The sequence below is a fragment of the Nomascus leucogenys genome, chromosome 6 (genome assembly GCF_006542625.1).
Source record: "Nomascus leucogenys isolate Asia chromosome 6, Asia_NLE_v1, whole genome shotgun sequence".
In the NCBI taxonomy this organism is placed as follows: Eukaryota; Metazoa; Chordata; class Mammalia; order Primates; family Hylobatidae; genus Nomascus; species Nomascus leucogenys.
This window is the reverse complement of record NC_044386.1, coordinates 49,100,097-49,123,446: the sequence shown is the minus strand read 5'-3', so window position 1 is coordinate 49,123,446 and position 23,350 is coordinate 49,100,097. Positions and strand designations below refer to the sequence as shown.

The 23,350-nt window shown below is 47.8% G+C and overlaps 1 protein-coding gene across 6 annotated transcripts in view; it reads right to left on the bottom strand.

Annotated features, from left to right (window-relative positions):
* MYO5C (myosin VC) overlaps nucleotides 1–22,382 on the bottom strand; it is a 104,265-nt gene extending 81,883 nt beyond the window's left edge. For 5 of the 6 annotated variants that reach the window (XM_030814076.1, XM_030814079.1, XM_030814080.1 and 2 more), the window contains exons 1-6: nucleotides 22,076–22,382; nucleotides 10,906–11,016; nucleotides 7,628–7,793; nucleotides 6,992–7,136; nucleotides 3,701–3,857; nucleotides 729–872 (exon numbers count right to left, since the gene is read on the bottom strand). In XM_030814076.1, coding sequence (XP_030669936.1) covers nucleotides 729–872; nucleotides 3,701–3,857; nucleotides 6,992–7,136; nucleotides 7,628–7,793; nucleotides 10,906–11,016; nucleotides 22,076–22,102 — 750 coding nt within the window. In that variant the 5' untranslated portion in view covers nucleotides 22,103–22,382. Of the gene's footprint in view, nucleotides 1–728; nucleotides 873–3,700; nucleotides 3,858–6,991; nucleotides 7,137–7,627; nucleotides 7,794–9,464; nucleotides 9,820–10,905; nucleotides 11,017–22,075 lie in introns of those variants that run through there. The other variant, XM_030814077.1, reaches the window with a different exon arrangement.
* Between the last annotated feature and the right edge of the window lie 968 nt (nucleotides 22,383–23,350).

Genomic DNA, 23,350 nt, shown 5'->3' with positions numbered 1-23,350 from the left:
TTTTTTGAGACGGAGTCTCGCTCTGTCGCCCAGGCTGGAGTAAAAATGCCAGGTTTTTAACTAGAGGGTCCTAGATGTCTAATCTGGATGAATAATTCTCTGTCTGGGATGTGATCTGGCTAGTTCACAAGCAGGCCCTTCCTCTCAGCTGAGAACTGGGTGGCCTGAGATGGCCTTCCAAGTAACGAGCAACCCAGAGAAAGTGTTATTAAATGAAAACGTCCTATGAAATGGGAATGGCGTAACTCATCCTAGTGAAATTTTTAGAAACTTCCTGCAACACAAGGCTTACTGTTGCTCTCCTCCTGGGCCAAAACGATGAGAAATTTCTCCATTTACTGGCAAAAAAGCCTTTCTTTTAAAACCCCCTCAATAGCTCTGATCCCATTCCCTTCCTGATAGGAAAGCCAGTCTGTCAGCTTTGTCTATTTCAAACAGTTTTTGTACTCTAGAAAGAGATACTTGCTTTTTAAACTGCAAGGATTTTGTAAATACCCCAAATTAAAAAGTCGTTAACCTTTTCCTGCAGTCATACAACTCACCTGATATTACACCTATTCATCCATCAATTTTTAATAAACAGAAAAAAGAATCCAAACTGCAAATGAAAGATAAGAAAACCCTACTCTTCAACTCACAGCATAGTGTAGCTTGCCTGAGTATGTATAATAAGTATGTAAATGTAAATAATGCTCAAAAAGTTGGGGAAAAGGAAATTTAATACTTACTTGAAAGACAACTCTGGATTTCTCCAGGAGGTAAGTTCTCATGTTGGCTCCTATAATTTGATTCTGTTCATCAAAACTGATTTCTGTGTATTTCCCAAACCGACTACTATTGTCATTGCGGGTGGTCTTGGCATTTCCAATGGCCTAAAAAAAATAAGACTCTTTTGAAATAACAACATTAAAAGATTTTTGCCTCAAAATTATTGGAGGAGTTTTTAGTAAAATGCAATCCTGTACCCTAGGGGAAGGTCTGATTGGCAGAGGGAGGTCTGGGGAAAGAAAGCAACCCCAGGCTGGCAGGGAACATGACAAATCAGAACATGAGCCTGCTGCTCAAGGTTCTCCTTGGTCCCACTGGCAGACACTGGGGAGGACCAGAAAGAGCACAGGTTCTGATGTTTCAGGGTCCCGGGTTCTATCTTTGCTATCTGTGTAATGTCTTAAAAGTTAATTCATTGGCTGGGTGCGGCAGCTCATGCCTGTAATCCCAGCACTTCAGGAGGCTGAGGGGAGAAATTCACTTAAGGCCAGGAGTTTGAGACCAGATGAGGCAATACAGTGAGACTCCCGTCTCTATAAAACATAAAAAAAAAAAAAATTAGCCAGGCATGGTGGTGTGTGCCTGTAGTCCCAGCTACTCAGAAAGCTGAGATGGGAGGATTGCTGGAGCCCAGGAGTTGGAGGCTGCAGTGAGCTATGATTGCACCACCGCACTCCAGCCTAGGTAACTTAGCGAGACCGTGTCTCAAAAACAGACAAACAAAAAAGTTAATTCATCTTTCCAGGTCTTAATTTCTCTATCTGTAATACGAGAATAATAAGCAACTCACTGTTATGGACTGAATGTTTGTGTCCTCCCAAAATCCTCATGCTGAAATCCTATGTATTGGTATCATAAGGTGGGCCTTTGGGAAGTAATGATGTCACGAGGGTAGAGCCCCTGGGAGTGGGATTTTAATGCCTACATAATAGGGATCCCAGAGACGTCTCTTGCTCTCTTTCTGCCATGTAAGGGTACCATGAGAAGACAGCAGTCTGCAATCCAGAAGAGAGGCCTCACCAGAACCTGACCCTTGCTAGCACCCTGATCTTGGACTTCCAGCCTCCAGAACTGCGAGAAATAAATTTCTGTTGTTTATAAGCCACCTGGTCGATGACACTAAAGTATATTATACTAAAGTACATTATATTTATTATTATAATAGCAGCCCAGACTGACCAGAACACTTACAGAGTAGGGAGGATTAAATGAGAGAATATGAGGTGCCTCAACTCATTCAGGCCCCATATGCCTATGATGCTCAATTAAAAGTTCACATCTTTCACCCAACCTTTATTCCAATCTCTACTCCTTACTGCTTCCCTACTCAACCTTTCCACTCAACCAAAAAACTGCTCCTTACCACCCCTCTCACTCTCTGGGCAGGATTTTTGCTTTCTACTTCTGTTCTTCAATTTCATCTCTCCTCTGCCCCTCCCCACCCTCTCCTGAGCACCCTGTTTCTAGATGGATCCCTGCCCAGGTCATCATGCTGCCTGTCACCATGTATTTACTGAGCACCTACTATGTGCCATGCGCTCGGTAAACAAAGGTAAACCAAACAGATATAGTCCCGCCTTCATGGAGTGTGCAGTCTAGCAGAGGAGACAAACCCTAAATATTTACACAAAATTATCCACTGGGCATTTAACTTGGCACTGGCTCTTGATAACTTTTATTTTGAGACGGGGTCCCGCTATGTCATCCAGGCTGGAGTGCGGTGGTGCAATCTTGGCTCACTGCAACCTCCAGCAATCTTCCTACCTCAGCCTCTTGAGTAGCTGGGACTACAGACATGTGCCACCATACCTGGCTAATTTTTTGTATTTCTGGTAGAGATGGGGTTTCATCATGTTGCCCAGGCTGGTCTGGAACCTCTGAGCTCAAGCAATCCACCCACCTCAGCCTCCCAAAGTGCAGGATTATAGATGTCAGCCACCGCGCCCAGCCTTGATAACTTTTCTGTTGGTATCTCGGATTGCAATTTATGTTTCTAAGTAAGCCTATGCCTCTGAATTATGAGCTTTGCAGTGTTTCTTAGTACCCCCCGCCACATATGTTTCTATTTAATTTTAAAATATTCTTACATTAGGTTAGAAGAATCTTACACTTGGAGATTGGGTCTTATTCTTTTCCATCACTTCCCACATTAGCTAAGCAGTGGCTTCAACAGAGTAGATTGTCTGATAAATATTCATTGAGGATTTTGATTTGAGAAAACAGGGAGAAGAGGTCTAGGAGTCTAATGTTCTTAATTTTTTGCGTTGCTTCCAAATAAATTCAAATCAATCCTCTTCCCATTTTGCGGGGCAGCTGGAGTTGGCTTGCAGGACCCTCCTGTGTGCCTTTTAGGTGCCTCTACTTCCTTGAGGGCTGTCTCCTCACCCCCCCGGGCACTGTCACGGTTGGCCTTGCCCACTCTCTGTCCCAGTCAGTAGTGTGCTGATGAACTGGCTCTTGGGGAGGGCAGGAGGAAGAGTCTTGACATGTGGCCTTTGCCAAGGCAGAAGGTATAAATACTCCTCCCCTGGCCGATGTCAAACTACCAAAGGTTTATCAATCAGCTTGCAAAATTCCTGAATATTTTAACAATCAGCTCATGAATGCTGATGCCAGCTGGGTGGAGAACACCAGTGATTTCAGTGTAACAGTGATGTTTGGTTTCCCCTGGGATGTAAATGTAAACAGAGGACTCCTGGAGTCTGATGGTAGATTTCCAGCCCAGCAGGTAAAGCAGGAGAGAGCCTTGAAAGTAACAATTCTGCCCCCATCTCCTTCAAATCCCACCAGCAAATAGGCTTCCTGGGTCTTTCCTGCCCTCATTTCTTTAGTCTTTAAAGGGTGGGAACTTGAATTAGCCAGGAGAGCACACAAATCAACCAACCCCCATTTCCATCACCAACACATGGCTGCCTTCCGCAGTGGTACGCACCTCGGTGATGGGATTGGATGCCAGGACCTTGTCCTCCACGTGAGCGTTGCTGCCCGATTTGCTGACGGTGGCAAAGTACCTCATGGCATAGCGAGCCGACACTGTCTTTCCAGCACCTGACTCCCCACTTACAATTATGGACTGGTTTCTGTTGTTTCTAAAGCAAATAGAGTTTTCAAATACTAGTTTCTTCCCATTAAAGAGGCAATATGTGCTAATTAAGACAAATGTGGACAAGAGAAAAGAGGGAAACTGTTTTGTCACTCTACTATTTTTAAATAATCAATTTCCTTCTAGTTTTTTTTTTCTATGTGATCGTGCAGAACACACAATTTTAAAAGTTCACATCTTTCATCCAACCTTTATTCAAATCCCTCCTCCTTACTGCTTCCCTACTCAACCTTTCCACTCAACCAAAAAACTGCTCCTTCCCATCCTTCCCACTCTCTGGGCAGGATTTTTGCTTTTAAACTCTGTTCTTGAATTTCATCTCTCCTCTGCCCGCCCCACCCTCTCCTGAGCACCCTCTTTCTAGATGGACCCTGTGCAGGTCATCATGCTGCCTGTCAACATGTATTTATTGAGTACCATGTTGAGGGGCCCCAAGACCAACCCCAGGTTCAATGACCAAGTAAGAGGACTCACAGGACTCAGCATATGGTCATCCTCACAGCTAAGACTGACTGCAGCAAGAGGATACAGAGCAAAAGCAGCACGGGGAAAAGGCACACGGGGTGAGGTCCAGTGGAACCCGGGTGCAAACTTCCAGATGTCCTCTCCCAGTCGGGTCACACAGGACACACTCAATTCTTCCAGCAAGGAATTTGATGGCACATGTGAAATGCTGGCTGCCAGGGAAGCTCATTAGAGATGCAGTGCCCACCTTCTGCCTAGCACATGCCAATATTCCAGACTCCCAGAAGGAAAGCAGGTATTCAGCATAAAGCACATTGTTTACACAAACAGCTTGAGTTTAGGTAAAATGAGCCACTTTTTCAATCAAGTAATGCCAGAAACCGTCATGAAATCAGAGGCTAGCCATGGGCCACGATGCAAGCAGGCCTCTAAAGATAGCAGCCTCAGGCCTTATGTCAACTCCTTTCTGCACATCCCACTTAAATATAAAAACATTTCCAGGACATTATTTTGAGAGCAATTATTCAAAAGATGCTTGGGAACATATGCGCTCTGCAAGCCAACATGCTCTGTTATATAATTTAGAGATTTTAAAAAATGCATTAAACTTTTCATGTCATAAGACGGTGATGATGGAAGCTTCTAACATGGCTCTGTGGATGTGGCACCGCTCACATGCCAGGTGCTGGATGAATACAGATTCTCGTTTAAGCTTCATGAAAATCCTACAACATAGATATCTCTTTTACAGAAGAGTAAAATGGTGACACAGGGGTGGAGTGACTTGACCTAGAGCACAGAGCCACAGCCTCCCATGTAAATGCTAGAGGAGACGTTGGGTACTGAGCCCTGGTCCAATATTTTCATTTCAAAGAGAGAAGATGAAGACTCTGAGAAGTGAAATGACATGCTCAGTGTACCTCAGGGCATCGAACAGGGCTTTAGTAATCCCAGCCCTGTTCTACAGCCCTGAGGGACACTACCTGTCTAGCATCGAACAAAGCCAACACGAGCCTGCTTTAGGCTCTGTTCTGTTATGGCAGTTACACAGATAGACCTCCAAGGAGAAACAGGCTCTTTAGGGCTGAAGTGAGCACAGCCCTACAGTGCCAAAGAGCTCATCCCACCGATACCCAGACCCTAATCACCACGATACCTGGGAGACCTGCAGGGAGCCAGGGAAAAATCTCAGAACCATAGGGGTTTTAGGGTTAGAAGTAATCTTGGTGCAGCAGAAGCTGCTAATTTTCTACCCAGTATGCATTTGCATCCTCCTCTTCCTTCTTAGCGACTAGGCCCCAGTGGCCAGGCAGTGCCCCTCTGTGCATTTGAAAGACTGCACATCCCAGCCTCCCTATGTGAGTGAGGTCTGTCCGACGAGCTGTGAGCAGAAGTGCTTTGCGGGGCTTCCGGAAAGTCTCCCTAACCTAGAGGGCCATACCCTTCCCCTCATATGCCTTGTTACCTAGAATACGGAAGACAGAGGTGAGCACTAGCTTGTCCCTGAGGATGACGGCCCCACCCCAGGGACAGGGAGCTGCACGGCACTGGGTCTCTGATGACTCTGAAGAAGCTCGGTCTAGCCCCAGACTGCCCATCAGACATCTGTGCAGGAAAGCAGCACGTGTTCTACCTCATGTAAGCACCACCTGCCCCCTCATTATAAGCAGCAGAAGCAGGAATGGGTGCCCTCTGAGAGTCCAGCTCACAGACGAAGACATAAAGCGGAGGGAGCTCAGGGGCTGCGGCTGGGGTTACGCAGTAAAGATTTAGGTAAAGAGTCAGCAGGTCCAGGTCCTGTGCCTCAGATTTCCCATCTGTGAAATGAGGGCAATGAAGTCAGTCAACTTCACAGGAGTGCTGTAAGACTCAAGGGAGACCACTGTATGTGAAAGTTCTTTCGCAAACTGTAAAGGGAGCTACAAAGATAGGGTGGTGTTTTTATTCGCCACACTTTACAGATGCAGACACTGAAGCCAAAAGTGATAGTTATGGGAAAAATAAACTAGAGTTTAAAAATCTGAGCACAAATCCCAGATCTGCCTTTTACTTGCTGCCTAACCTGGACTGGTTATTCCCTGAAGCTGTTTACTGCCCAGACATTTGCATCGTGGGCTATTCTGAGGCCATCCCAGATGATATATGGGAATGTGTGCACGGTGCCTCATTCACAGGAGGCTTTTTATACATGTGCGCTAGTGAAACGAGAACTCCACAGGGCCCTACAAACACCTAGCAGTGAAGTTAGGATAAAATTCCAAGTCTCCTGCACCTAAAACCTTCTGCAGCTAAAACCCGTCATCAGATCCTATTTCCTTGAATAGGTTAAAAAAAAGCTTAAACGTCTCATAGCAGAGAATAAATCAACACTGCTCCAACCAAACACACTGCAAGAAAACAGTCTGCTATTCCCAGACTGGTAGGACTGACTTGACTACCTTGAAGGAACAAAACCCAGGAAACTCAGTCTTGACGGGTCAGGTACATGGAACAGTCGTTTGCTATTCATTCCAGGTAGTCGGCTTGACAAAGCACCACCTCTGGCCTATCTCTTTTAATGAGCCCAACCTAGATATCTCCCCTCCACTGTGATGGTCTGGCAAATGCAGGGAGCATTGGCAGAGCAAGGGGAAGTCCAGCTTGGCAGGAAGCTACCTGGCCATCTGCTTGTATGCCTCTTCTGCCACGGCAAATATGTGTGGGTCCATATCACCCATGTTCTGCCCACTGTAGGCGTGGATGATGGCATCTCCGTATATTGGCAACTGCTTGTAAGGATTCATGGCCACCAAAATGATTCCTGGGGAAAGATGTTAGATGCAGTTAAAAGATTCTTACTGCCACCTGCATCTCCAGTTTGTTTTTTTTTTAAGAAACCCCAGCTCTGTCGCTTATTAAACCTTCTGTGTGACTTTGGGCAAGTCACTTCATGCACTGAATTAATTCCCTGCCAGTCACCTACACCCTCGGGCTGGTCTGATGGTTGGTTGACAGGACAGGTGAAATGCTCCCAAATGGAGAGGTTTTTGCAATTCACAATGTAAGTAGTATCATTGCCCAAAATAAGTAATAAATGTATGAAATCCGATCAGAAACTCAAACACAAGCTTTGTTACATCTCTTTTTCTCGGTAGTCCAGTCTTAGTTCTTGTTGAAGATTCTCCCCACCTAGACACTTCTTTTTACAACAAACTCTGGGTGCTCGGTATAAACGTAAAATAACCAGGAGGCTCTAGCCAGCAAGCTTACATTCCAGTGCCATTCCTTACTTCCTAGAATTGCTCTCCTTACCACTGTAGGTATAAATGAGTTTGGATTCTGCAAAGCGGATTCTGAGGTTGTGGAGCACCGCGGGCTCGTGAAGATAGCTGAGAGCTGTGAGGTCATTCTCGCCCACGAGGATGTCAGGATTACGAAGTGGAGGCAGAGATTCTGGATTGACAGAATAATCCAGCTCCTATGGACAAAGATAAAAATTAAAGCTCTGGAAATAAAAGATTTTTGGTGTTTCTGTTGAAGCACTGTCCTTTGTCCTATCCACCCCTCCATCAGAGTCATCACTGACATTAAAAAGCAAATGTATGTATAGCTACAAGAAAATCTTCACAGCTGACCCCTGGAATAATGAAAAGTAGGAGCAGGAGACTAGGGCACCGGCTCTGTGCACTGGGGCAAGTCACTCGCCCTCTCTGGGCCTCACTTCTCTCATCTGCGAAGAGGAGCTAGAGCAGGGGTCCTTAGAGCTACAGAGGCCTCAATAAGGGGTGTTGGGGAAGCTACATGGGCAGAGATCCAGGTGCCCCATTCCTGAATCTCCCACAGGGGCTCTACCTGTATGTGGTTTAAATATTGAGGCCATGCAAGTTTGCATTTGAAAACAAGATGCTGCAGCTAAAATGACACAATGACCTAAGGTCCCTTTAACTCTAAGGTTGTTGAGTCTCTGCTCAGAGTTGACACACTTGGTGGTGACAGATACCTAAAGGAGTCCGTGCAGGTGGTGGTCTCTCCGTGAAAGGCCCCTGGTGCAGGTGTCTCCTGACTGCAGTCGCCCACTTGCCCGAAGGCTCACAGCTCCCCCAGCAGGGCTGTTTATTCCTATCATTCTCAGCCCTGGGCCAAGGAATTTTCCCAGGTTTGCTCCTCTTCTGCTAGATTTAACCTAGTATTCCTAAAGCAGCTGCCTTAGCAGAACGAAGGTGAGGCGAGCATGCCCCGTGGCATCTGTGCCACAGACGACTGGGCCTTTCCAATGTCACAGTATTCTAATTCCTACACTCCCATTTCACCGCTGGGGGAAGTGAAGCCCAACTAAAGCAACTTGAGGTTACCCAGCATGCTTGTTTCTCTTCCACCTTCCTAGGCCACCTTCCTGGTATTCAGTCAGTATCTCTGGATTCCTTCTGATCTCTGGTCCTGGACCAGCTCCACAAGGTAGCCCAGCTGCCCTTCAGCAAGTGCCACTGTGCAGACCCTATGCCAAGCACTCAGCATGGATTGTTTCATTTAATCCTCAAAACTGCCTTCCAGGGAGGACGTGACTACCCCAACCAAGAAAGTCAACGAGACAGGTTCAGAAAGTTGGAGTTTGTTGTCCAAGGTCACACAGTTAATCTGGGCCTCACTCTGAAGCCTATGCTCTCTCACTAGCACAGTGCTTCCTTGTCCATGGCAGGGGTTTTGCTGGCTGGTTGGTCTGTTCTGCATAAAGCGAGCAACTCAGGGCAATCCACAACCGGACACGGATCCTCAGGCCAGCTCCTGCTCCCCTGTTACCAATGCAATTGTATTGTGACCTAACCCTGACCAGAATATTCTCAACCTAAACACTTTTGAAAATAAAATCAGGAAAAATGCTTCTCATACATACTGACTTTCCTTGTCTGTTTTTCTGTTGTAAATCCACAACCCCCACTTCTCGTTTGGCCTCTGTGTGTGTTATGTGTGAAAGCAACAGGGAGACAGAAAGGACAGACAGTCTTTGGGGGAGGGGAGAAAATGTAATGAACATTACGTTGACAGGTGGAGGCAGAGGTGACATTTTCCTACAGCACACAGACCTTGTCTCTTACAGTATTGACAAAGGGTTGAGTTAAAGAGCGGTCTGGCTGCCTGCCATCCTACTCACCTCTGCAGCCAGGTCAAGGCCGGGAATGTAGCCACCTGAAGCCCTGCAGATATTACCAAAGCAGCAAACTGCCACTGCAGCTGCTGCCTTGAGATTTTCCTTCCCAGACAAAGCCATCTGATCCCTAATCGGAGCCCAGACTGTGCACAGGAGACACTCAATAAAAACTGCGAGGAGCTCCTGCTGGAAAGGGAAGCCCGGGGGAGCAGGAGCCTCTTCCCAGAGCTCCTGCCTTCAAACATGCACACAGGATTGTCTCATCGCACTTCAGCAACCCTGGGACGGTGCACAGTCATTACTTCCTTTGTACATATGGGGAAACTGGGGGCCTGCTGCCAAAGACTTAACAAGTGGCCATGCCGGGATCTGACGCCAGACCATCTGATTCTAGAGGGTGTGTCTTTAACCACTATGTTCATCTGCCTTCCCAGGATCTCAGGAAATGTCTCCCAAATCCAGGACAGTCTGATTAGAAGTAGCGTGTCCTGTGTCTGGTCTGCAGAACCCACATACATGCTTTGTCAATTAATCCTCACATGATGTTCCCCAGACCCACCTCTGGGATCTAGATGGAACGCAAATCCCCTGCCCAGTTCTCTACCCAGATACTTGATTCTAAACCCATCCAGTCACCCTAGGCTACTAATCCAGTGGGATGTCACTATAGCAACAGTGGGCAAGGACAACTCATGAGGGACACTTAGAGCAAATGCAAAGTCTTCAGAAGCTGCGTCATCAGAAGGCACATGCAGCCTTGCAGGGAAGCTCCTCACTAGCTCATCCCACCACAGAAGCAACTGCTAAAGTTCATCCTCACCTCCCCCTCACCACACCAGCACCAACAGAGGCACCTCATAATGTCACACAAAGCTGGGTGTCCTTGTCTTCTTGTCCCTGCCACACTCCCTCCCTTACACATTTCTGTACATCTGTGGACAGACTCCCTCCAGTCTCCTCCCACTCCTCCCTCTCCTTGCCTATTTTCTATCTCCCTCTTCTCATTTTCCTCCCCTTCTCATCTTGATGTTTTTCTCTACCAGTGTATGCCTTGGGCTCAAACGACTTCTCACCAAGTTTTTCATCTTTGCCCAATCTCTGGGCTAAGACTCAGGAAGCCAAAATGGCGAATCACTTTTCAGCATTCTCCCAGTAATGCTGGGTGCCTGGAAATGCAGGGGCATGGCACAGACCTGGCTCCTGCAGCTGGGCCCTCATTACGGAGAGAGGCCCAGTGGATGCAGAGCAGCACAGGGGCGGGAGGGAAGGAGTACAGACACATCAGTGAGTCCTGGCACCAGGGGGCCGTTTGGCGATGGTGCTGGTGCCCAGTCGTGCGCCCTCCCCTGGGTGCCTCCCACAGGTTCCACGTGCTCCCATCCTCACACACACCCCAGCTACCGCTTTACACATCCACGTAGCTGTGAACAGCAAGGACCCTCACCGTTCCATCCTCCAGCAGGAGTCGCAGGACCTTGTCACCAACTCTGTAGTCCTTGGCTATTTCAGCAGACTTCCAAACTTCTTCAGGATCGGGAATCCAGACCCTGTTGTACTGACCAACAGGATGAGAAAAGCTGAATTTCAGGACTTCCAAAAGCATGGATCAATGCATGGTTAGACACAGGAAGGTTTCTTTCTGTCCACTAGGTCAGCTCCTTCATGAGGAATACGTCTACCTAATTTTGCTTATGAGGTGATCTTTCGTGCATCTGTGATGCACCAGGCCTGGCTGCCTCAGTTCATAGGCAACAGAACTCCCAAAGCCTCCTAGATAAACCTTGAACGCTGAAAGCCTGTACGTGGGAAAGAAATCCGCGGTCCCTTAATGGAAACATCTCACGGCTGTCTACACGGTTAGAGGAGAGGGATTTCTTTCACCACTGATTTGACTATGGAACTCTGGGCCAGACACAACTTCTAGTGCCTCATTTTTCTCATCCATAAAATTGGCACAACAATACCTATTTCACCAGCTCCCTGGGAGGTTAAATTAGACTTCGTACTTGAAAGAACTTTGTAAAATGCTACGAAAGTATTGTTACAGCAATGTCATCATAATCTTATCACACCGGTGGGCTGCCAAGGATTCCCACAGTGGGAAACGCAGAAGTCCAGACACAGCCACCCTGCTCAATTCCCAGCAGGAAACGGCACACGTGGCTCAGTGCCGACGTACAAGTCTTTAGGTAGAACCATGTTGCTGTGGGCTGAACTGTGTGTCCCCCAAATTCATATGTTGAAGCCCTAACCCCCAATTGACTATATCTGAGACAGGGTCTTCAGAAGGTATTTAAGGTTCAGTGAGGTCATGAGGGTAAGGCACCGACTCAAAAGGATTTTTTTTTTTTTTTGAGATGGATTTTCATTCTTGTTGCTCAGGCTGTAGTGCAATGGCACGATCTTGGCTCACTGCAACCTCCACGTCCCGGGTTCAAGTGATTCTCCTGCCTCAGCCTCCCGAGTAGCTGGGATTACAGGCACCTGCCACCATGCCTGGCTAATTTTGTATTTTTAGTAGAGTCAGGGTCTCGCCATGTTGGTCAGGCTGGTCTCAAACTCCTGACCTCAGGCGATCCACCTGCCTCAGCCTTCCAAAGTGCTGGGATTACAGGCATGAGCCACCATGCCTGGCAGGATTTAAAAATTAGTGTCCTTATAAGAGACACCTGAGAGTTTGATGTATTTTTCTACAATATGCATCTATTACTTTTATAATCAGAACAATAAATATTAGTCTTTAAAGGCAAATATCAAAATATAAGCCCCCCCCATCAAAGAATGGTACATAAATTCTGTGATATGGGACATAGTAACTTTATTTATAGTGGCCAAAAATTGGAAACAGACTAAATGACCATTAATGAGAATTTAAAAAAAAACAAACACCTGCAGAATACCCATACAATGAAATACAACTTACCCATAAAAAAGAATGAACTACTGATGTAAGCAAAAGCATGGGTGAGTCACCAAAGCATGCTGAGTTAAAGAAGCCTTACACAAATGAGTACCTCCTATGTGAGTCCCTTCAAATCAAGTTCTGGAATAGCTAAAACTAATGCATGCTGGGAAAAAATTCACAGCAGTAGTTGCCTCTGAGGGTGGGTGGGGCCAGGGAGTGACTCCGAAGGTGTATGAGGGGATCTTCTGGGAGTGATGGTAACATTCTGTATCTTGATGGGGCTTGGGTTACATAGGGACTAAGCACTTTTCGAACCTCAGACAATGCAGACTTAAGATTTGTGCATTTCATTGTCTGTAAATTTTACACAAAAAATTAAACGAATATGGAACTCTAGTTAATATGCATACTAAAATATTTAGAAGGTGTATTGATATATGGCTTACTCAAAGATGGTTCAAAAAAGTGAGATGAATTGAAGGTCAGATAGAAGGACAGAAAGATGGATAGACATGGGATACAATGAATATGGTAGAATGTCCACACCAGAATCCAGGTGGTAAAACAGGTGTTCACTATAAAATTCTTTTTCTTTCTTTTTTTTTTTTTAAGAGACAGGATCTAGTTTGTGGCCCAGACTGGAGTGCGGTGACATGATCACAGCTCACTGGAGCCTTGAACTCCTGGGTTCAAGTGATCCTCCTGCCTTAGCCTCCCAAAGTGCTAAGATTACAGGTATACGCCATCGTGCCTGACCTGTAAAGTTCTTTCAACACTGCATTATGCTTAAGATGTTCATATAAAAATGCTGGAGGAAATAAAGAATAAGAATAAAACAGGCTGGGCATGGTGGCTCACACCTGTAATCCCAGCACTTTGGGAGACCGAGGTGGGTGGATCACCTGAGGTCAGGAGTTGGAGGCCAGCTTGGCCAACATGGTGAAACTCCGTCTCTACTAAAAACACAAAAATTAGCTGGGCATGGTGGTGCACGCCTGTAATCCCAACTACTCAGGAGGCTGAGGCAGGAGAATCGCTTGAACCCAGGAGGTAGAGGTTGCAGTGAGCCGAGATTGTACCACTGCACTCCAGCCTGGGAGACAACAGTGAAACTCTGTCTCAAAAGAAACAAACAAACAAACAAACAAACAAACAAAGTTCACAGTACAAGTACTAGACTAGGACAATGTTGGATGAGGAACCTATCTATTAGTTAATATAAATCGCCTTAATCAATAAAACAAAAAAGTCACTGGATGGATATCAATCATAACTACCCCTAAATCATTTGAGTTGCTTTAATCCTTAACAGCTAGCAAAAAGCAGGAGCTTGCCGAAACGTGACATGGATGTGTAAGTTTTGAGAGAGCGAGAACGGAAGAATGACCCGGCAGGCAGTGACACACACTCCTGTGCAGATAGGAGGATAGAGGCCTCATAAAGAAACACACAGACACGCCAGTGTCAGGCACACACACCCACACCCATCCTTGTTGAACGGGCTACACAGCTCCTACCCCAGGTCTGCTATTGAAAATATTTATTACTAAACTCATGAAGCTCACTTCATTAAAATGGATTAGGATTGGGGTCCTCATAAGAGACACCTGAGAGTTGGATGTATTTTCTACAATATGTACCTATTACTTTCATAATCAGAACAATGAATGTTAATCTTTAAAGGCAAATATCAAAATATATGCCCCCCAAAAGAACTGTACATGAATTACCAAATTTATCAAGAATTGGCCACTACAGAGTCTCAGAACTGATTATCTACTCCAAGTTGTTTGTCAAACTCCTTTTTAGAGCTGCAGAAAGCCTACTTCAAAAGGAAGTTCTGGCCAGGCGCGGTGGCTCACGTCTGTAATCCCAGCACTTTGGGAGGCCGAGGCGAGTGGATCACCTGAGATCGGGAGATCGAGAATAGCCTGACGAACATGGAGAAACCTCGTCTCTACCAAAAACACAAAATTAGCTGGGCATGGTGGCGCATGCCTCTAACCCCAGCTACTTGGGAGGCTGAGGCAGGAGCATCGCTTGAACCCGAGAGGCAGAGGCTTCTGTGAGCCAAGATCTTGCCACCGCACTCCAGCCTGGGTGACAAGCGTGAAACTCCGTCTCAAAAAAAAAAAAAAATTAAGTTGTGACAGCTGGCTAAGTGAAGCAGGCGAAAGTGGAGGTGTTCTGATGGGAGCCGGAGCTGAGAGCCCTGGGGGCCTTCCAAGGAAGCCTGGGCTCTGAGAAGTAATGTGAAAGTCACTAGGCCAATCAATCCTTTTGTTTGACAGAGCCCCTAACTGAAGCCCAGAGAGAGCAATAACTCACCAAGCAGCACACAGAGTCTCAAAGGACCAGGACTCCAGCAGAGCTAGGGCCTGTGACTCCTAGTTTGAACTCCGTGTTAATTAAGCGAATCTGGCCCTGAAAGTAATCCTGAACTCTGAACTGCAACTATCTACTTGAGAGTCCACGTGCTCTCCTAACTATAATTTAGGATTGGTTTCAGCTAAAAGTGGTATTAAATGGCAGGCAGTATTAGGACATACGTAACCACTAGCGGCTTCTCTTCTGAAGACCAGTGATGACTCAGCCCAGTACCCCAGGCCGCCCACACCCTGCGATCCTGGTGCCTCTGCTGGCATTGAGTGCCCTGCAGCTGAAACCCAGCCTGGTAAGTAAACACGGTGAGTTTACTCAGCTCTGGGTAAGTTCCACCCATTCATTCCTGTCCCCTCCTCCCTCACATTCCTCTACCCACAAAGCAATGCTTCAAACTGGAGGAAGAGCTAACTTTACAGCATTCATCCAAACAGATGCAGTCCGCAGTCCATGCAAACAATGCAACCAGCTGTCAACTGACCTTCAGAATATGGGGCCTTCCCATGAGGCAGGAGTCTGTGGACTGGGATGGAACGGCTTGCCAAGCCCTTCAGCAGAGCCAAGAAAGAGAGGGCCACCTCCCAACTTCCCCGAGTGCCCTCCCATGCCAAGGCGCCAAGCTGAGGCAGAGGCTCCGGACCACTGAACCTTATGAGCTCAAGACCATGCCAGCCACCCCCACCCCCAGGCACACAGGTGAGATGAGAACAGCAGCTTCTCACGCCACCTGCTTTTCTGAGGGATCTTCTGGCACCAGCCACAGAAATGACTTGAAGACTTACATGGAAGATGGGACAAGATGGGACGACATGAGTTTCCCTCCTAGAACCGCTTTCTGGACTGGGAGTGTCCACACTCCAGGTCAGCCAGGCCAGATTGTCACACCGTGCCCCTCTCTTCCTCCTCCTCTTCACTCGCTCCTCATGGGCCCCTCCCCTGGCTCCCCTGCCCCTCTCACTCCCCTCCATGTCTGTATCTCCCAAGGTCCTTCCCAGCCTCTTCTCACGATAGGCTGTTTCTGGAGAGTTCCACCCAATTCCACAGCTTCTGCAACTGCCTGGCACCTGTGCATCTGAGACCTCCCACCCAGATCGTGCACTTGAGCTCTACACCACATTTCCAATTGCCTCCAAGATGTCAGCCCCTAAATGTCCTCGTAGACTCATAAATTCCAAACTCCAGTGATGCCGATGCTCCTCCTTCCTAGCTCTCTTGCCCCTCATGTCAGAAGCCTGGGACAGTGCTGGGCGCCCCCCTGTGTCTCCACCCCAACAGCCCAACGGTCACCAGGTGCTGGAAAAGACTGCCTTTTAAAAGCTCTCTCCTGTCTGCCCCTGCCCACCAGCCCCCTTGCCATGGCCATAAGTCAGCCCCCAACCCTACCCCCACCAATCTTCTCTTGACGGTGCAGCAGCCCCCAGAGGCTTCCTCAGCCAGGCTGAGCACCAGGTTTCTTTGAGCAGACAGACTCTCTCATCTGTACTTGATTGGAATTCCTGTGGGTGGGGCCCGGCAAGAGAAAAGCTTTGAAAATCAACCCCCACATGGGTTTTGAGGAAGAGCCAGGCCTGGGCAACCAGCATTCTGGCTGATTTTCCTACTCAGGCCTCACCCTCTTTTCAGTCCACCCTCTGCCTGTGGCCACCCAAAACCACTAGCACTTTCTGGAACATGGCAGGCCTTCTTAGGCTTTCTGCTGTGTACTTCTGTTCCTTCCACCCTAGCCCCACCCATCCTCTCCCCATCCAAGAGCAAACAGCTCTGAACAGTCTGGAGTAGCTGGAGACACTCCTCATCTTGGCACTCTCCTTGCCACTTGCCATCTAGCAGGGGTGGATGCTTCCCCTTGAGCGCTCTCTGCCCCTCTCCCAGGTAGCTGAGCTGCCTCCCATCTCCCCCACTGGCATTTGAACTTTAAGAGCCTAGTCTTTGTGCTTGGAATCCAGTGCAAAGACTTCCCATAACTAGCACTCCATAAACAACTTCTGAACAAAAATTCAAATTCCCAGTGGTTCAGTTGCACCAATTAAAGACTAAACTTAGTGTTTCAGTCTTTTCATCCCTTTTTTTTCTCTTTGAACTACCCATACATAATGGATACATTTAATTTTCCAGAGTTGTTAATGGTATATAGAAGTCTAAAAACTATTTAGAATTAGCCAAATTAAAAAAAAAATCATTACACTGAACTTTGACCCCATTTTAGACAGGCGCCCTGGACTGCTAGTCAAGACACTTCTTTTGACCTTGCACATCTGAGTTTCAGCAGAACTTTGAAGATATTTGTGAGTTCCTCTTGCATAAGTGAAAGAAACAGATGGTGGAATGACTACAGTGAATCTGTCACTAAACAGTCATAGCCTGAGTTCTAATTAATGAGCAAGAGCAACCTTTAGGAAAAAAAAAAGGGTCTCCAGAGGCATGCCACAGAGCTCTATCACCTCCCCTTTCATTCAACACTTTCACCAGTATCGTAGATGAAAAAACAAAACACATGTATCAAATAAGCTGATGAAATGATTGATTAGCTAAAGATGATCAAGATTCAAAAGGTTTTTACAAGCTACAGAAACGGTGGGCACTAAATAAAACGGAAAATTTTATAGCGATAAATGTAAAGTCTGTATTTAGGTAAAAAAAAAATCAACCATATTATAATAGCATCAGTATTCGAGTAACCTTTATTAAGCATTATGTGTCAGGTGTTGTGCTAAGGATTTTACACGCATTAATCCTCATAGTGACCTCCTCAGCTGGTAAGCACGATTCAGTCCATTATACTGGTGTGGAAACTCAGGTTAAGTAACTTGCCCGGTGTCACCCAGTTAGTAAGGGGCAGGACCAGGACTTGATTTGACCCACCAGGGGCAGAGCATGTACCAGCTCTGCTTAAAGCACTAACATAATGCCAGGATGCACTGAGGGATGGATGCTCACAAGAAGTTGCACCGTACTCATGGCTGAGCAGATCAAGGCTAGAGAATAGTGCCACTAAAATGGGCATCAAGGTGTGAAAACTCACCCAGAGGAAGGTGGCCTGGATTCTGAGGGTCTGGAATGATGCTGTCAGAGAAATGGTTGGTGGCACTGTCACTCTCCTCAAGCCCTCTGTCCTACCCACCCTTCCTGCTCAGCAGCTGTCAAGCTCTCTGGGCTTTCTTCCTTCTCTGTCAGTATCTCTGTGCCTTCAACTCCTGCCACTGTGGCCTCAGGCCCTCACTCCTTTCCGAGGTTAACCCATGCCTGGTGCCTTTCTTACGTCTTCAAACTGCAGTCCTCTGCTGGTTTCCTCCCTTTAGCGGGTCATGTCAGTTTCCCTTTCCCCTTCACAGTTCTACCCAAACAGAAATGACGCCAGGGACCAAACCTAGCGGCCAAACCTAACAACCCATCCCCAGCCTTCATCCTCGTTGACTTCTCTGCAGCTACTAGAAAGAAAGACCGTCCAATCTTTAGGCAGTGATATATGTGGTCTTTTTCCTTTGTTTGCATATTTTATGTTTTTTTTTTTTGAGACGGAGTCTCGCTCTGCCGCCCAGGCTGGAGTGCAGCAGCGTGATCTTGGCTCACTGCAAGCTTCGCCTCCCGGGTTCACGCCATTCTCCTGCCTTAGCCTCCCGAGTAGCTGGGACTACAGGCGCCCGCCACCACACCCAGCTAATTTTTTTGTATTTTTAGTAGAGACGGGGTTTCACCGTGTTAGCCAGGATGGTCTCGATCTCCTGACCTCGTGATCCACCCGCCTTGGCCTCCCAAAGTGCTGGATTACAGGCGTGAGCCACGGCGCCTGGCCGCATATTTTATGCGGTATATACAATTGTTGTGCCCCATTTTTCACATAACCATGTTTTCATGTTATGAACTCTTCAGAAATAGTACTTTTAATGGCTTCATGCTGTTTTATCATGTGAGTCTTCCATAATTTACTTAATTTTACCCCTCTTGCTGGACACTGGAATTCGTTCCAATTTAGTTATTATAAGGAAAAATATAAATAAGCGGGTGTCAGGAGAGGTAGCTAGAAAGTGGATGAACTTCTCACAAGCCCACTGTGTGCGGGGAAAAGGTCAGATCCCTTGAAGAAGAGGAAGATAATAAAGGCGGTTGAACCAAGGTGGTGGTAGTGAGAGACACTAAGAACACAGGTTTTCAACTCTGGCTCCATCACCTGTATGTTACCTTGGCAACTTACTTGACCTAAGCCATTTCTAAAAGTGTGAGATCATCTAACACACAGAGTTGTTTATTCAGATTAAATGAGAGGGGGCACATGAAACTCTGAGGATGGCATCTAGCACACAGAGATAAAAATAACATCATCCATATCATCGTCTCCATGGTCCTAGCTATTTCTGTAAGCAGAAACGTTCAGTCATGCACACAGGTGCACATCAAACATTTATGAAGCCCCCACTGTCCCCTGCTCACTGAAAGCTCTTGGTCAATGGTGGAGACACAGAGTTCACGAGCTGTTAACAGGCAATATGGAAGGTGCTGTGCGGAGGGGCTAGCTGCAGAGGCTTTCTCAGAGGTCCCGCTCAAATTGAAGGTGGAAGGTGCAGGTGCCATGAGCAAAGGTGACAGACGGCCTCAGACACGTGGAGTTCGTGTGCCAAGGCACGCAGTGGCAACGTGCAAGCAAGGCATTGAGGGAATGGCAAGGAGTTTGGCAGAGCATGAGCCAGGTAGGAGCAGGAAGGCAGGGAGAGAGGCAGGACCTCGTGGCTGGTCAGTGAGTCTGAAAGCAATGGGAGCCTCTAGAGGTAGTCGAGCAGAGAATGCCAGACCGGCTCTTCTTAGAGAGATTTCAAACAGGGGAACTGCTGCTCTGAACATTTCTAAGGCATGGCACCTGTAGGTTTTGAAAAGAGATGGATGATTTTACACCTCACCTGGCAGCGATTGCTCCCCTCACCAAGACTTCTCCCGGAGTTCCCTCTTCCCTGTTCCCACAGGGTGCCTTCCAGCTCCCCTGTTTGCTCCTCCTCTGGATGGCTCCATCTCAGCCCTTCTGCTTCCTCTCACTCCTTGCACAGATGCATTCCCCGCTGGCCTGTCCCTCGCCCTCTTCTCTGTCTGCCTTCTCCCACCTTGGTGAGACCCTCAGTGTCTTGTTGGCTTCAGTGACCACCTCTGGGCAGGAGACCCTTGGCAGGGCCCATCCCCTCCCTCTGACACCTCCCACACTGCAAGGCACCTTCCCTTGGAAGCCCCCTCACCCCTTCAACCCCTGCAGATACAGAACTTGCCTGATGACTTTCTTAAGAAATATTTCCTCCTCATGCCACATCCTTAATTCACTCAAGGGCACCACCCTGCTCTCTTTCATACAGACTTTAACCTCAAATGTCATCCTTGGCTGGTCCCTCCAACCCCCACCCCACTCCCCAGTCCAGCCTCTCAGCCTCACCTGCCTCCACCCTCCATGGCCAACACTGCAGCTCTAATTCTTTTCCAACAGCTGGAATGACCTGAGAATTCAGCTACGTGACCCCGGCCTCTCTCCTCCACAGCCCAAGGGCGCTGCTGGCATACATAACAAATCTGACAGTCCTAACACACCACCCTTGATTCTGCCAGCCCCCACTCAAAACCCACACTGGGGAATAAAGCCCTGACCTCGCTCTCTGGCTGCCATGGCCCTCCCCTTCCCACCTCTAGAACAGACAAAATGGGGGCTAACTGCCCACCAGGAAGGGAGGTGGCAGCCTAGGAACACAGGTGTCTACCTGGACACAAGGTCGGTGGGGATGGCCATCGGGCTGCGTCAGTCTCTGGGATTCTCAGATTCTCATTCCCTCCAAGCTTGTACCTTTAAACTCCTTCCTATCAGTTTTCTTACATTGTGCCTGGTACTTACTAGACATTTAATAAATATTTGAGGTTTGAGGCACCTGAAAATAGGGGTGCTTACACCTGTGTGTTTCTGCTTCTGGAAATACTGTCACCTCAAATAGGTTCAGCAGCAGCATTTTTCTCTGTCCTCCAAAGTATGGTCTGAGACTAGTCCAAGACTTTTCTTTCACTTCCAGTAAACTGAAGGCTGAAGAAGCGCTGTTGGCTATCTGAGGGCTCACACTCTCACTGGTGAAAATATTCTAGAACAAGACTAGGGCAATTCAAACACTGTCCATTTAGAACTCCAGTTAATGGAGATGCAATAGAGGAGAAACTACCGTTTGGTTGCTTTGTGTCCGGACTGTTACTAAGTAACCAAAGTAGAAGAAAAACGTTTGCTTAAACCATTGAAACATGATATTTTTTACAACTATCTTTTCTATCTACAGCAAAAGCATCTTTTAAAGTAGAAAGCTAGAGCATGTGTCTGGGGAAATGGATGCATTCTAGTCCCACTCATCTGAATACTGAGGTCTCTAGATTTCCCCAACTGGTGTATAGGAGGGTCAGGCTTTATGGCTATTCAAATGGATTTTTTTTTTTTTTCAAAAGTGCTAACACTGTCACACTCTTTATCCAAATAATTACCCAAGCCCATCTCAGAGGGTTTGGGGCATATGTGGGAACGCTGCCCTTCCGAGGTAAGAGGTAGAGCCCTAGCCAGCAGAAAGGAAGCTTCTGAGGAATGCTCTAGTGTTTCCCAGAGTCAGGGTATATGAAAGGCGCTTTAGAAACTGTAGTGTTTGTACTGTTGCTAACAGTACAGATGTTAGGCAAAGAGCCTACGACTGCACCTCGTGGCCCCTGGGCTCCCCAAGCTCTTGGTGCCACTGCAGTGCCCTCAAGCCTGTGACCCAGGCTGCTTCAGCTTCAGGCATCTGATGAGCCTACATGCACGTTCACGCACTTTGAAGACACAGAATTCTACAAAGCAGCCCGAACACTGCGGCCATAAGCTTCTATGCCAACTCGTTCAAGGGGGCCCCAGGAGGGGCCGGGAGACTGGCCGGCGTCCCAGCTTCCTTCGTCCGCATGGGCAACTCTGATTCCACCCGTGGTGTGGTAGGAAGGGACCGAGGCGCTCCAGTCCCGGGAGATGGGGACGCACGCGCGACCCCTGAGCACAGGGGATTCTAGGCCCCGAGGCCGGAGCGGCGGAGGGGGCGGCCCCACCCACAGGGTTTTCCCACCCGCAGGGCACCCAGGCGGAGCGGAGCCAGGAGGGGGCTTACCCGCGGACACGGACGGAGCACGCCGGGGCCCCGGAGGGGCGACGCTCGCTCGTGCCCCTGGTCCCCGCGGTCCCCAGAGCGCGCCCGCCCGCCCTGCCGTGTCAGGTGCGCAGGTGTGGCCCGGGCGCCAGGTCGAGTCAGCGTTAGCAGGGCCGGCTCCCCCACAGCGCTCCCAGGAGCCCAGCGGACCCTCCTACCTGCGCGTACAGCTCGGCCACCGCCATGGGCAGGAGGGGCCGGGGCCGGGCCGGGGCTGCCGCACGTGCGAGGCTCGGGGGCTGGGCCTGCGGCGCAGACGCCGGGCGCAGGAGAGACCGCCACGGAAATCACCGCCGGGCCATCTTGCCCAAAGTTTTCCAACGGCCTCCTGTTCCCGTTCCCGAGTTGGCGGCGAGGGGAGGGGGCAGCGGCGGGATTGGTCCTTTCCAGCCTGGCCAGGCTAGTCCGCGCTGCCATTGGCCGGGGCCGGGCGGCTGCACCTGGCGGGAGTGCGGGTGGGGAAGGCTGGGGCCCGGGGCGCGCTGCCAGGCAGGAACAGATGCATCCGGAGGCTGCCCGGCCCGAGTGTTAGCTCCTCAAAGAGCAGACGATACGACCATTTAAATGGAAGACCCAAGGGAATCAACGTACTGAACACAAAGAAAAGTGTTAAGAGTCCAGCAAGGTCATCGTATTCAAAATCAAATACAAAAATAAGTAATGGTCCTTTATATGAGCATTGTCGATGCAATACAAGATATTTACAATATTAGTGAAAATATAAAGTATCCAGAGATTACACTCGCAAAAATGCCCTTGGCCTTTGTGGAGAAAATGTTTAAAATTCTCTTAAAGAGCTTAAAAGAAGGCCCGGGTAAACGGGAGACATGCCATTTTCCTGGCTGGGAACATTTAATATGGTCAAGGTGTCACTTCTACCCAAATCAATATATATGCCTAATATATTGGGGTCAGAATCCTACAGAACTTTTGGAGAATTGTACAATGATTCTATATTTCATATAGAATAAAAGCCCTGTATAACTAAGACAATTCTCAAAGAGGAGAGATTTGTCCTGCCATATATTTAGGGACACAACAAAGCGGTAGTCATTAAAACAGTGTGACACTTGCATGAGAACGGATACGTGAGTAATGGAACGTGCTGGAGCCCCCCAGCAGGGCCCTATATTATATGGTAGCCTTAAGGACGAGATAGGGAAAGAATATTTATTAGATGGGCCTGTTATATGGAAAAACAATAAGAGCAGATCCATGGCAAACACTGCATCCAAAAATAAGCTCCAGATGGATTCACGATTAAAACTTAAAACCAGGAAATTATTAGGAATAAAAGAGGGATAATATATTTAAAATGTTGGGTTATAGTAGTTTCCATATAGAAGAATTGTTAATCGGTTAAAGAAATCCAATTTTTAAAATTGACAAAAATTAATAGGCAATTCACAGATGGGGACACTTAAATGGCTTGT